The sequence below is a fragment of the Aplidium turbinatum genome, chromosome 3 (assembly GCF_918807975.1).
Source record: "Aplidium turbinatum chromosome 3, kaAplTurb1.1, whole genome shotgun sequence".
Taxonomy (NCBI): domain Eukaryota; kingdom Metazoa; phylum Chordata; class Ascidiacea; order Aplousobranchia; family Polyclinidae; genus Aplidium; species Aplidium turbinatum.
The window spans coordinates 2,945,108-2,960,621 of record NC_137474.1 but is presented as its reverse complement, the minus strand read 5'-3'; the positions used below and the strand labels follow the sequence as shown (position 1 = coordinate 2,960,621).

The 15,514-nt window shown below is 39.2% G+C and overlaps 1 protein-coding gene across 1 annotated transcript; it reads left to right on the top strand.

The window, feature by feature from the left end:
* The first annotated feature begins 1,773 nt into the window (after positions 1-1,773).
* LOC145766037 (uncharacterized) lies at positions 1,774-15,038 on the top strand. Its single transcript, XM_082577688.1, has 9 exons — positions 1,774-1,854; positions 3,464-3,561; positions 4,629-4,720; positions 6,403-6,536; positions 11,361-11,640; positions 11,922-12,046; positions 12,514-12,864; positions 13,482-13,606; positions 14,307-15,038. Exons 1-9 carry the CDS (start codon positions 1,788-1,790, stop codon positions 14,370-14,372), a joined length of 1,338 nt encoding a protein of 445 aa, XP_082433814.1. The 5' UTR covers positions 1,774-1,787; the 3' UTR covers positions 14,373-15,038.
* Positions 15,039-15,514: the final 476 nt, after the last annotated feature.

Here is a 15,514-nt window from a genome sequence, read left to right as displayed (position 1 = left end):
TTGAATATTGAGTTAAAGTATTATTAAGCTGAAGACAGAAAAGGGACCGATATTAAAATTTACTATCTTTGGAATAGAAAAGCGACAATTTAGATAATATTTTTACGAGGATGCACGGTTAAACACAAATTGTCGTGATTGCCGATTATTCACATCGAAATAATGGCATATCAAGAATTTTTTGGATGAAAGAGGCATGGTGCAATAAACTAAAAAGTTGAGTATATACGAGGCACTTTCGGCAAACAACTGTCCACTTTTTTTAATCTGCTTAACATCTTTGTTTAAATCGTTATGTGAGATGTGTTTTCATGTGTAATTAACCTGCCACGTATAAGTGTGCTTTCATTCCTTTCCCACGTTTAGTTCATTGTTGTGCATTTCTTATTTCAGTTTATGTAGGCTATGTGTATATTAGTTGTTCAGATGCTTGACAAGGGCTAACATGCTGTAAGCCAAGAGTGTGCAAACAGTGGCCCACGGGTCAAATTTGGCAAGCGAAAAGGTCCGGATTTGGCGATCAGATGCTTGAGGACGGTTAACATGCTGTATAGCCGAAAACGTTTGCAATTTTTAATTTATTTCTCATTTATATTAAATGCTGCGTCGCTTCATGGTTTTATGTTCTTTTGCTCACACAGAGAATCGACTGTTTCTTTCGAGACACTTGGAGGAGTGCTTGAAGACAAATATAAAGATTGGCAAGTTTGTCTTCTCGTCCACTTAACTCAAATCCATATAAAGATGCACAGAAAACAAATTCCACTAAAAGACATTCATAAGAAACAACTAGAAATCAACAGAGATTTTGTTGAGTGTTATTTATATTTGCATCTTGTCATGTTTCTTATTTTCAGTTTTACGGACCGGCTTAGTGGCTTAGTGGTTAGTGCGCCCGCCTCTGAATCGGTAGGCATGGGTTTGATAACCTGTCGGCTCATACCAAAGACTTTTCAAAAGTGATAATGAACTTTACTCCTGCTTGACACTCAGTAGTGGAATGGATTCGTGCAATAATGTACTCGGCTTCTCTTCCATTGGGTTCCACTCTGCTTTGTAAAGGGCTGAGGAGCAACGCATTATTATACAATGGTTACAGCGCTACGTAAAAGCAAGCATTAGACTATTATTACATGAAGTGATGCAGCAATCCTTGTGTGTTTTTCCAAACATACTAAAACATTTGGCTTTTTCTGTAACTTTCTTTTTTATTTTACTTTGTAGCTTTCTTCTGTAGTAAAATTTTGGCACTAGCTTTGGACACAAAATCTCCAAACAGAAAGAAAAAATCAAAATCTGTAATTAAAATTTAATTTCCATTTTTGCTAAGGTAGATTGGTTAAAAAGTGTTGTGCCATTTGTTGCTGAACAGGTTGTGTTTACCTGTTTCAGCCACTTGATAAAGTCAGTCGTGCTGACTGACGAAACGTCGGTAATAAAAGCTAGGTATCATCCTTAACATCAGGAGGTAACCTAGTAGCCGAAAGTCACCAGAAGAACGCAAGTCACTTAATTAGTTAATAAGGTTGACAGGCTAGTTAACTGTTATTGCAATTCTTTTCATATTACTTTGCTTCAGGCCAATTTGGTTAATTTCATCTGCAATGGCATTTGGAAAATCCAATCATCGGTTCCAGTGGTATCAGGTACTTATATTGCCATAGGAAAAAGTTTGTTATACTGTGATTGGTTTAACATTCCATGATATCTTAGTAATTGCTGGCAGCTATTTATTGCAGCACTGAGCAGCAATGGTGATGACATGAAGCTGTGAACGAGCAAAGAAAATGGCTTCTTTAGTTTCACTTGTTGCATCATTCAGTGTATTGTTGTTGTTTATTGGCCATTGTGAAGGTATGTACAGTGTACACTACAGTAGACTACATTGGTTTTCTGGTGTGTATAATGGCAGAGGATACAGAAATACGCCATTATACTTTGACATGATATTAATGCTTGTCAATATTAAGTAGTATCATAAACGACGCGCAATGTTCGCTACAGTGGGAGGAGCTCAGCGTTTTGCAGACAGCTAGAAACTTTTCGCTGCGCTTAAGTCACTACGTTACAATATGCACGGTTGCTAGGTTTGGCCTAAAATTCGGACAAAAAATGACAATTTGGCCAAATTTTATAGACAGAAGCTTTATAAGAAAAAGAAGGTTATTTTCACTATATGTGGTAAATATAGCCTTTGCCAATAAAACTAGGTCAATTAGTTGTTTTCTTCTAGCAACCGTGACAACATGCATTGAAAAAGTAATTAACTATTGTAGGGATGTTACTGTACTTCACGAAGGCGCTGTATCAATGCAAGAACAACCAACAGTGCAACAGGTCAATTAGCGAGACACCCATGAAAGCGAAATCCACTCAGCTAGACAGTGATAAATCATACAGTTTGAATAGTCAAGACTAAAAAATTAAAAGCTTTTCAAAGTTTGCAATTTTTGTAAAAATTGCACTAAAGTTGGTTGCAATTGCTCAAATTGTGTTTTTGAAATTAACTTTCATAATTTCAGGCAATACCCAGTCAACATAAACGTCCAATTTAAACCAGATATGTATTGTCAGAAAACAGTCCAACCGTTTCCACTACATTACAGCATCATGCAGTCACTCTATGTAAAAGAGAGTATTAAAGAATATTTGACGACTAATGACCACAAACCAGGGATGTGGAGTTGGAGCCACAGGAATTTTAGCTTGTCCTGAGTCCAAGTCGGCCAGTTATAAACCGAGGAGTCGGAGTCGTATGTTTTTCACCAGACTCCACAGCCCTGCGCACAAATTACTTGTGATACGTTGCGATAAATAATCGTGGTGATGTTTAGTTGAGCACATCTGCATTTACCAACATAATTATGATCAGTCAAAAACTCCAAATGTCTTCTGCTAATAAATGTCCACGTAACAGTTCTATTCAATGTCATTCTTTAAATACAGCAAAACAAAAAAGCATAGGCTACAGCGTAACAAGAATAAATAAAACCAATCTGGTAAATTATGTCACAAAAGAGAAGTCGATTGGCTTTGGTGTGGTCGCGTTATTGCAAGCCGCGCTGTTGTCCAGAAAGAACGCAAACAATCTTTGCAATGTTGTTGCTCACACTTCCTTTACTGTGTCATCTGGCAGCAGCCATTTGACAGCTGGTGTCCACACCTCAGAATGCGTTGTCTCTGATGTTTATCAAATGTATCCTCTGGTTGTTAAATGCTTTTGTTTGTGCTTTGTTAGCCAAATCCAAACCTGATTTGAGAAAAGTGCACACGTCAGACTCGGACATCGGATATCCAAACAACAAGCGCCAGCTATGTTGGTTCAACTCTCAGAATGTGCAGTTGAGCAACATAATAAAAAACAACTGTTATGACTCTCTGGTCTCTGCTGCAGCTAGTCAAATTTTTCGATTTTTCTTCTACTTGACTACCTACTGTCATTACTAACTTTGTTTTATTGCAGGCTGCATCAATGGATTGCCTTGGGGCAGAAAGCGCAGGCGCAAACGCGCCACTGGCGTCAGTAGAGGAGAATACTTCACTCAATGCATGGACGATCTAGTAAGCTCGTCAAAGTTATATTTTTAGAATTGTTTTAAAATGATTTTCAAATCTCCAAAAAAAATGTTTGAAGTGTCCTATTTGGCTACCCCAGTTCTATGTTTCTATACACATTTTAAAGAAAAAGAATGTATTTGGACAGATAGAACTTTATAATGATTGATGATGTAGAAGAAAGACTTAAAAGAACATGGAAGAAATGCAATAGAGATGATACAGAAACTGTGAGTTCAAAAAAGAGGATGTTTGGGATAAGACACTATGGAAATTGAAAATGTGCGTCGACGGCCAGAAGAAAAGCAATGGAACGCAATAAGGTTGAAGAATCAACGGTGAAAAAGTTCATAAAAAAAATGAGGCAAACCGATGAAGCACACTTTGATGTGGACAAAAAGTCAAAAGAATCAACATCAATGCACTTCCTCCTAGGAATTGTTGGAGTAACATAAAACAGAACAAATTGACGAACGAAGGTTGTGGCTGAGTTCGGTACCTGACTATAAGAATAAAATCCAACGTATTTATACAATAATAGGAATACGTTTTGTAAATCAGTCTGCATCCAGTTCAGAATGAAGATTTTAAAATATTCGGACTAGTTTCCCGTCTGTATTCCATAGACTTTGTATGATGTTGCGCAAGCCGACTTGCCTTTGCCACTTCGATTCATTTGGAGTTTAGACCATTCATGTTTCGAACTTGCTGTTAGCAAAATGATAAGTTCGGGCTTTCATTTTTTAGTGGCCTAGCTTGCGACCTAAAATATAAGGCTAACTTTGAACTCTGTGGCGTGATCAGGCAACTTAATTTTTTGTTAGGTTGTCCTTGTCTGTCTAAAGCTATTGTGCTGTATGATGTTGGCGCAACTTTATTATCATGATTCTCCATGTATTGATAAGACTCTTGCCTAAATACGTTGGTTTCTGTATAATAACTTAGTCGATAGGTTTTAAGTTTGTGTTGTGTGTTTTTACAGACTATTAAAAATAGCATCTAATTCGGGTCACAACACTTGTCTGCTTTTTTAGTTCAATAAATGAAAAAAATTGGTTTCGTTTTTACTTCAGGTCAACTCCACTCTCGACTGGAGAACTATTGTAGGTTGGGGAATCGAACACTCCATATGGTATCACGTGACAGATGGTTTACCAGACTGCCAGTGAGTAGTGCACCAGTGCGTCATAAACTCATAAGTTTCACGACTTTAGATGAGCAAATGAAACCAAAAAATAACAAGACATTAAACATGATGAAAGAAACAAAAACCGCAAAAATTTTCAGCCATACGTGTATCCCTAGACAAGTTTTTGAAAAAAACTGATTTACAGTAAAAACAAAATTCTCAAAAATGTAGCCTACAGTATTGCGCAGAAAAACAGTTTAAATATTTGAGAAAACTGTTTTACATTGCTCAAATACGAAATGCAGAGAAAAGGATTGCACAGAAGACGGATCAAGCATTTGAAAATAAAAACAAACATTTCTATTGCCACGTCTGCTTAATATTATCGGTTTCACTTTTGCATGCTTTTCAGCATCTTCTAACGATTCCAAAAGGGTGACATTAGGGCTAGGCTGTTAGATTACCTTGATAATAGTGATTTTATTTACTCAGAGAATAAATAACGCATCAAGAAGGCTAGCAGAAGCATAGCACGTGATAATTTAATGAAAAGCTGTAAACAAACACAGGGCATTGAGGCCTAGCCGGCATAGACTACTGTCAGTTACCATCTCAGTGGCCGAGTGGTTATCGTCTTCGGCTCTGGTGCTGGTAGATCTAAAATCGATTCTTTGTTGGGTCATAGCAAAGACTTTTAACACGGTATCGATTGTTGTTCTTTCTTGCATAAAACGCAGTGACATGTCGGATAATAATGTGATGACATCGTAAACCTGACACAAAATTAAAAATTATCTCTGTAGCTGAAAGACCTTAGCAGTTTTAGCACAACAATAAATAAAAATATAACATTATTATTATTAAACTGTCAGTTGAGCGCAAGGTATGAACATTAAGTGCTTCGTCAATTGGGTTTTAAAGTCGGAAAAACTCTTTCGAATAATCTCAAAATACTCCAATGAAGGTCTGCTGTTTAGACACCATTGACATTTTTCGAATGTGATCTTTGATAGCATTGTTTTTACTTAACTTAGCTAAATTTAGATGCTTTCCACTCCTGGCCGTATGTCGCGAGTCGCGTGGACAAACCAATGTGTAGAGAGCTTGCATTATACTTGAAAGAAATTTATCACGGCATTGGAAGGCAAGCGGAAAGGAGTTTTGGACTTTAATTGAAACAATTAACCAGTTTTAAACATTTTATAAAAAAAATCTCGAAGTTAATTGTCCATTTAATGAATATGGGTCGACTTGTGATAAGACGTTTAGATTTTTTTTTAAATTTTTGTATCCTTTAGAATTTAGATAAAAAGAATTATACATTCTAACTGGTAAAATAGATTGTTAATAAGTTTCAAGGTACTTATAGAATTCATAAACTTGAATTTCATTATATTCTAAGTCGAAAAGCGTGAAATATATCAAATCTAGTAAACGATTGACAATCATTAGGTTGCTTATTGAAGATTTTGAAGATGTTTAATGTGAAATTGTTGTATGTGTAATATTGTGCATGCTTAACATGCTCAACACATTCTAATGTAATAGACTATTTAATCTTTATTACCAAGCTATAATAAAATATTATATGTTTTTTTACGTCAATTACTGTATTACTACACTTTAAGTATGTTGTAAATTTGCCGGTCTATTAGTATTTAGCAAAAACAAACTAAAAAGCTAACGAGATAATCCATTCAGTTTAATTTTTTTTCTAGGGTAGGTAGCAATCTTGCAGTTGGTGAGGTATGTTGGACAAACGCGGTAATAGATCGATTCAACCCAGGAATGGTCAGATCTAAATTCATCGTTTGCATACAACATTTTATCCAGGATTATATTCATAAGAGAAGTAAGTGCCATAGGGCCAGTTGGGTTTGTTGTCACTTGTTAGGTTAACAATTACACTGTATAACACAAAATTTGGCTATAGGTTAAAACTGTTATTTTTTGATTTAGTAAATCAATAGGAATGAGCATTCAAGAATTTCAAACTTCGGTTCTGACTTTGTGAGATCAATTTATTGGAATTTTAATGACAAATTTTGCTTTCTTAACGCAATAGTTAACACAATGTCTTTTCGAATCAATAGAATGAAGTTACAGTAAATCTTATTTCATTTTTGTTGTTTTGTATTCTCATAAATATGCAATGACGGCAAAAGCTTTTTTTTTGATAGTATTTAAAATAAATACATCCACAAAAATAAAACATGTATGAAGGCAATTTCACTGCACCAACCCGATACAGTCCGTAAGTGCCTGGTGCTGTAGGCATTTATTTAAGCTTAGAATCCATAGGATACCTAAGTTATTAGGCTACTTGAAACACTCAAAACTGACAACACAATTAGCATGAAATGTGTTTTTGAGATTGGCGATAATATATCAGTTGCGTTCATGTAAAAGGCTCTATGTGTAGTCCCCGTCATCATACCATTTTCCACTTTCATCATTATACCGTTTTTTTATAGCGTTCCACACAAGATGAAGTCTTTCACCTTGTCCTTGTGAATATTCGCCCATGTTATCTTTGAGTTTATCAAGGTGACATGGATGAGTGTAGCTTCAGCGACATCTTCCATTTGTTTTTCCAATACGCATTAACGACAGTAGTTTCACCTGTGAGGTAGGTGTGAGGTACAAGTAGCACCTTTGAACCCTGGGCAGTCGCCATGGATTGTTACACCATGGGTCTCGGGGAACACTGGTCTTGATCACACACCAAACTAACAAGTGGGTCCACGTCCCACCTCATGGGCAACAACCTCGACTGGTTGGCTAAAACTTGTTAGAAATCCTGCTGCCTTGCAGGAAATACTTTTTTAAGTAAAGGCTAGGCCCACCGCCAATAACTGTGGTTAGCGTCAGGAAGGGCATCCGGCTGGAAAATCTTTGCTCCAAAATATTATTTAAATGTAGCAAAAGCTAAAAATGGCCCCTAGTCCCCAGCAGCCCTTAGATGGGCAAGGGGTGCGAAGAATCTCTGGGTTCCGAGAAAACAAAAAAACATTGAAAAAATTCTCACTAAGGATGAAAGGGAAAGTATATCGGAGCTGTGTGCGGCCTGCAATGCTATATGGTAGCGAGACATGGATATTGAGAGAGAGTGAACTGGCAATCCTGAGAAGAACGGAAAGGTCAATGGTGAGAGCAATGTGTGGGGTGAAAACGAGAAGGGAAAAAAGGACTGAAGAATTGTTGGATATGCTAGAGATGAGAGAAACCATAGACCAACTGGCAAGGGCAAATGGAGTAAGATGGTATGGACATGTGATAAGGAGGGAGGAAGGAAGTTTTCTTAGAAAGGCACTAGATCTAAAGGTGGATGGGAAGAGGAAACGCGGTCGTCCAAGAAGAACGTGGAAACAACAAGTGAAGGATGAATTTAAAAAAGTCGGACTGAAGGAGGAAGATGCAAGGGACAGGGTGAAATGGAGAAAAGGGATTAAAACAATTGCTGCGCGGAAACAATCGGCCACCCCCACTAGTGGGGAACAAACCGACGATGGATTATGATGATGATGATGAGTTTCCCGTAGTTCTCTGCCTTGTGATTGCCTAGAAGCCCATTAAGTACAAGGACGGAACAAATCCAGCTCTCTGTTCAACCTCACACAGCATCTTAGGAATATCCAAATCAAATATCCAATATCTCATCTCAGGACCTCCAAGTTGTAAAGGTCGTACTTTACTGCATCTCAGGTACATAAGCACATAATCACTCATCTGGACTTGCCAAAAGAAAGGAAAGACATTTGTTTGTGTTTTGCAACACAAACCTTTGAGGTTTGTATATTCTTCTTTCCTATGAGAGGTTAGTTTTTGGACTACGTTTCATTGGGGTCAAATGTCCGGGCATTTTTCGAGCAGCCACTTGATAGTAGAGTCCTCCAGCGTAGGCAGACCATCTGCTCTTGGTGGAGTAAACGTCGGCACTGGTAGAGGATGTGGTGATCTGCTGTATGTTTCTCTGCACCACAGCTGCATGCCGCAGATGTTGATAGGTCCCATTTGTGCATCAAGGGTGCGAAGCACCCAACACCCGTGCGGAGGCGATTCAACCGTACCCAGGCAGGTCGGCTAAGCTCCTTTCCTGGTGGCATGGGTCCAGTGTCAGGAATAAAGGTGTGGAGTCTGGAGGTGTTGTGTGTCCACTCCTCTTGCCAGGTATTGGTGATCCAGGATGAGGCACTGGTGTTGTGCTCCAGCAATGACTGTGCTTGAGCAACAAAGGGGCTTTTCGATTTGAGGCGTTTCTTTATTTGCTGGTCTGGTGAAGTAGTTGTAAAGCGCGTGGAATGACTCCAGTGACCGACGAGCCAGGGAGAGTGTGGCAGCTCTGCGGCAATGCTCGGCAGGGGCAATGCCTGAAAGAATTGGTAAAAACTCAGTAGGTGTAGGTTTCAGGCATCCCGATACAATACGCAAGGCGTCGTTGATGGGTTTGTCGAGCAAGTGAGTATGAGCACTACGACACCATACAGGGGCGCAGTACTCTGTGGTGGAATGGACAAGAGCCAGGGTTGTGGTGCGCAGAGTTGTTGCTGTCACACCCCAGCTCGTACCTGCCAGTCGACGAATAAGGGCAACGCGTGATGATACTTTCTTTCGGAGTGATTTCAAGTGGTGTCGGTACATGAGAGTCCTGTCCACACTAACACCGAGATAGAGTTGTGTGGGGTTAAAGGGCAAGATGTTTCCATCGATATTGATGTTCAGCTCACGCTTTGCTTCCTTGTTGTTTAGATGGAAAGCGGCGACATCGTTTTAGATTTCCTGAGCTTGGGTTTCCACTTGTGGAGGTAGTCTGACATCTCAGCCATATCTTGAGTTAGGATCCTTTTCAGTGGAGACCATTCCGAAGCGTTATGCACCATAGCCAAGTCGTCGGCATAGGCATGCAGCTTAGATGTTGTTGGTGGAAGGTCATGGAGGTAAACATTAATAAGGAGTGGAGCGAGGACGGATCCCTGAGGAACACCGTTCTTGAGGTGTCTTGGCCTGCTTCATCGTCCGCGTCCGGTGGTGAAGGTGAAACTGCGGTTGTAGACAAGCTCCATAAGCATTCTGACCATGTGCCGGTGGGGAAGAAAGTAAAAAAGTTTGCAGGCGAGGCCACTGTGTCACACTGTGTCATATGCTGCAGTGAGATCAATGAACACGGCATCAGCCTTTTTTTCCTCAAAACAATCCTCTATGTCTTGGCTCATGCGAGTGACCTGTTCTACAGTTGATCGGCCACGTCGAAAACTTGCTTGCTCTGGTGGTAAGAGTGGGTCGATGATTGAATCGACTCGGGTGTGGATGAGCCGTTCGAGGATTTTATAAAAGATGCATATGAGTGAGATAGGACGGTAGCTCTTAGCATCATCCAGGAGCTTGTTGGGATTTGGTATGGCTATGACGTCAGCTCGTCTCCAGGTTTTGGATATTTTAAGTGGTGCAGGCAAGAGGAGAGGAAAGCAGGCAGCCACGATTTCAGTGCTTTGCCGGCGTGGAGGATGAACTCTAGGCATATATGGTCTGGGCCCGTGCTTTGCCTGGCTTTAATTTCTATATGAGCTGCCGATAAAGAGTCTCCACTCAGAAAAGTTGCGAGAAATACCTATACCCTTAAAGAGTCCATTTCTATACCATGACAGTAGCATAAACCGTCTTTGAACGTGTAGAACACTTGGAAGTCGCGGTGTCGCTTAATTTGTGAAGTACTTAATTTGAATACTTTCAGCCAGTAAGTCCCATTGCTTTCATTTGGAAATAAATAGCTCAGCATTTGACTTCGTCAACGACAATTCTTGGACAAGGGTGTTAATATCTTCTTGGTTGTGGTATGGAAGACAAGCAACAGCTGATTCATTTGTTTCAGTATTTGGAGAGCTTGCATCTGCAATGAATTGTTTATCTCTCAAGGGTAGCAGTGCGACAGGCATGCTATAGTTGTGTCATGGGATACGTGTGTAATAGATGACGGAATGCCATACAAAGTGCTAGTGGTGATGATGAATTTGGCCAATAAACGGCAGTGTTGAGCTCAAACTTGATCGTTTCGTTTAACTTCTTATTTGATTGACAACACGTTTTTGTGATATCCAGGCTATTGCTGGTTGGTTGACTTTGAATCTTTATTCTAGGACTGACAAAGCCTTGATAGAATATTCCTGGTGGTTTCACATACTTGTAGAGGCTTTTGAAGATTTAAGTTAAATGGACGGGAAGACAAGGTAGCTAAGCTAAGTGTCTTGCCAAAGACACAGCCACATGCTCTCAGTCGGTTGCGTGGCTGACTGTTGAAAACGTCTGCGCGACGTTCGTAAGGACATGGGTTCGACACTGATCCAGAGCACGCGGCTGTGTCTCGGCAAAGACACTTAATGGCATGCCAAAATAAGAAAAACAGCTGACTCAAAGACTGATATGTTCCTTTGCTGCTTCCTGTTGTTTATTGTTTTGCGTTTGTGATCGCAGTGCAGCAGACGACCTACTGAGTATACGCTGTCGCAATGTTAAGCAATGCGTGCAAAACAAAAACATGACAATAATTACGTCAATAGATGTCGAACCGACTCGTTTTCAAATGTGTTGCAGGTGCTATCATTACTCGGTTTTGCAACCGACAAGAAGTGTCTATATTGCAAGTATACAGTATTCATCCAGCTTAAACTCTTGTTCACAGATCAACATCCTTCTAATAGACGCAAAAAGAGATCGAGTGAAAATATTCCTGTGCAATTGTTCAATTTGCCAACAAATGAACGAATATGCTCGCCATCTGATTCGACGTCATCACTGACGTCAATTCCTTTGTTATTGCTGACGTCAGGACCATATGACCGCAGCCCCGCAGCTCGAGGTATTAATGAGTACACACGCTGTATGTCAGAAAGGAGCGGAAGAAGTGAGTTAAACTTTCGATCTCTTGCCGATTTCATGCAATTCGGAGCCATCAAAGACACGTAAGTAATATTCTGTCTTTCTAGAGCTGGAAATGTGTAGTCCTGTAAAAAGATATTGTGCGGTCACATTCACTCAAAGACAGTTCAATAAAATAGAAATAATAAAAGCAAGGACAGTCTTAAACTCCTTAGAAAGCTAGAAAACTTGTAAAAGAGTAGGCTAATACAAGTGTGCTTGGTAATTAACTACATCGTCGTTTTTTAATGTTGTCAATATTTTATAAATTCGAATTTGAAAAAGTAGTTATAAAACATGATTATGATTTTTTATTTATATCTAGATGCAACTTAAGAAGACTTCCTATGTTCAATGGAACCGAAACTTGGCCTTATCATTTGATATTGTTAACTCGATCAGGTTTGAGAGCTCCATTACAAACATGTGCCGTAAGGGCTTATCCACCAAGTAAGAAACGATAAAATCCTCTTTTACAAAACTGCACAAAATTTTTTCAAATTTTCTAATTTGTACAGTACTTTGAAACGTTAGATTGACCTAAATCAGGCTTATGTAGTCGTGGCCACTCCGCTTTTTGATAAGCATAATACGGCTGTGTCGCCTCTTATGAATGTAAAAACACTTGATCACCCATCACGGTAAGATGCAAAATAAATAGGTGGTCCAAAAAGTTGACTTACATCAACAAGTCAAAACCAAAAGAGGTGTAACTAAATTTCTGGTCTGTGTGGCTCAGAATAGAATTTTAACCCACTTAGATTGGTTTAATAAACAAAACCCGATTAAATTTGTTTAATAAGGCCGTTACAGATTTAACTTTTTTCTCAAAAATTCACTTTTGTGACTTTAGTAGTTGTTTACTTCAAATTTTTCACATTGCGTTGTTATAATATAGTAAAAGTTGTGTTTTATAGACCCAAGATGGAGTTCATGGAAGTCTTGGAGTGATTGTCCAGTAACCTGCGGAAAGGGAGAACAAACAAGAAGAAGAATTTGTCTTTATGTAACTCATCCAACGCTGGCCAAACAAAATTGTCGAGGCAATTTTATTGATACTCGGCCCTGCAGGGGGCACTTACCCCCATGTGTGACGTATTCATGGGGGCCTTGGTCTTCTTTTATGGCGTGTTCAAAAACCTGCGATATAGGAGTCAAAACTCGAACCCGAATATGTGTGCGCAATCATCGATACACAACGTCTTTGAGAAACTGCAATGAACTACCGGGGAAGTGCACCGACACCGACATCTGTAACGTTCACTCTTGTGAGTAACCAACACGTTGTGATAGTTCAGGGTTAAGCTTAGTTTGCATTAGAAGAACGTATATCATAAGTAAAGACAGGTGGTCACTACCTGGTTTAGCCTCCTGAAGAAGTCAATCGTGTCTGATTGACGAAACGTCGGAATAAAAACAGATTGTCACTTCATACATCTTGTGATAGTTTAGCTTAATTTGCCCCAGTAGAACGTATCATGTTATTGAACTAAATGCCTAGTGAACAGCCTCATTCAATTTTCAGAACGTATATCATTATCATGTTATTTAACTAAATGCCTGGTCAGTGGTCAACAGCCTCATTTAATTTTTAAAACTGTTTTCTTATGACTTCTCGAGAGTCAAAGCTGTAAACATCGGCGCTGGTTCGACTCTCGAGGTGTGCGCTTGAGCAACGCATTCTAAGGACTGCTCTCCATTCAGCGCCATTGCTGCCTCCAAAAGAACAGCAAATGGATATTTGAAAACAGCAAAACAAAACAAAATACAAACAAGAAATAGCAATCTGTTTTGACATTTTCTTTCGACCATAGAGAAAGTTACTCTAAAATATTTTTTCAATCTTAGATTTGTCTGTATAGTTACACCACTGTTTTATACGTAGGTTTTTCTAGACAAGCTCGTCCTGGCTGGTCCAGTTGGTCGCAGTATTCGCAATGCAACCCATTATACTCATGCGGTATTGCAAGGAGAACAAGATCCAGAATGTGCATCCAAGGAGGCATGCTGGTGATGAGAACATTCAAATAAAATAAAATAAAATTATGTGAGACGAAAAAGTTGAAACCAAAAACATTAAACCTGCAGAACAACCACCAAGAGGCACATTTATAGGCAGACGCATTGACTGCTACAAAAATGTTAGAAACTGTTTTTCTCTTAAAAACAGGGATGCCAAGTGGTTTAACTCATATGTTATTTTTTGTAACTTGTAGGTTTATCCATTAACAGCAGTGTTGCCACTTGTGCAACGTGGAGACTTGGCTAGGCTTTGTAAGTATAACAGCGGTTACGCCCCGGCTCAAAATCACGCAGCGCTAGTTTGATTTTCGGGGTGTGCGCTTGAAAAACGCATTTCAGAACTGCTCTCCATTCAGCGGCACCTAATGAATGGAATAATTTCCCGGCAACAACACTTCAACAATCAGAAAACGTCACTCTGCCAATCTCGGTAACCGATCCTGCGTCAAAATCCTTTACAAGTAGGCTATGCGAAACTACCAGGAATGCCCTATCAAGGCTTTGTCAGTCCGAGAATAAAGATTCAAAACCAAACCAAACAAATTTATTGTTCATAGTTTTAGTTGAAACATTTTGCGTTTATGCGAATAGAAGTGTCCATCAGGCTTACACATGAAAGTTTGAACTGGAACTACCAAGCATTGAACTGTGAAGGCAGCTCTGCTGAATAAATTTATTGTTGTTCCAGGTTTCTTCCCAACTTTGTCCAGGTGTGGATTCGGAAACCACCAGCTGTCCCGTCGCATGCAGCTAATATCGCATACAGCTAATGTCCTAATCTTTCTCATGGGTATTGGCAGAAGAAACACGATTCCATACAATTCTCTTCACAAACTCACTGATTGTAAATCTAACAAATTGTTTCAATAATTTGATTACACGCTCATTAAAGAATATCAAGATTGTCTTATTTGGATTTACAAATTGAAATTATTCGGTGCATTGCATTTCATTCATGACGTCAGAATTCATACAATACCACATCTTGTATGTATATTTGCAATCCAAAAACCTGATCAATACACTACATTATAAACCTAACATGTGGCAAAACTAAAATACGAACACGTTTAGTTTGTGTCATGTGCATAACTTACTGGATCGCGTCCCTTGTTTTTGTTTGTAAATAACTTACGCTTACTCAAATAAATTCACCGTGCAGCAAGCCTGACCCTTTCGATAGATCAAATAAATCGAAAAAATATAAAGTAGAGTTAGATTTGATATGGATTTCGCTACAGTGGCATCTGTTGCAAAGTCCCGTTTTCAAACTACATATAGCTGAATTCTGCTTTTGTAACAATTCGCTATTAGCGACGCTTTTTCGAACGTCCTTTTAATTGTCACTACAAGCAAATTCTAATGTATTTTAACGTATTGGAATACGACATATAGCTTTATAATGCAACGCTGTATAAACTTTCGAGACTTGAATAAACGAAAAAACTTTAAATGTGATTAATATTTATCAAATCTTCATCCACAACCGAGTGTACCAAGAATTGACAGCGATACACCGGTGTTTCGCTCATGAGGCTTAGCTCATCAGTTTCGCACCACTAATTTCTGCCACAAAGCTATCAAGTGCTGCCTTTACCGGTCCATTGAATTCTTATCTTAATGGGAAGAAACAAACAAACAAACAAGCTGTTGCCAAGGATTTATGACTCAGTGGTTACGCGCCTGGCTCAAGATCACGGGGCACCGGTTCGACTCTCGGGGTGTGCTTGAGCAACACATTTCAGGACTGCTCTCCATTCAGCGGCATCTAGTGAATGGAATAGTTCCTTGGCAACAACACTTCAACAATCGAAAAACTTCACTCTGTCAATTTCGGTAACCGGCCCTGCGTCAAAATCCTCTACAAGTATGCGAAACTACCAGAAATAACCTATC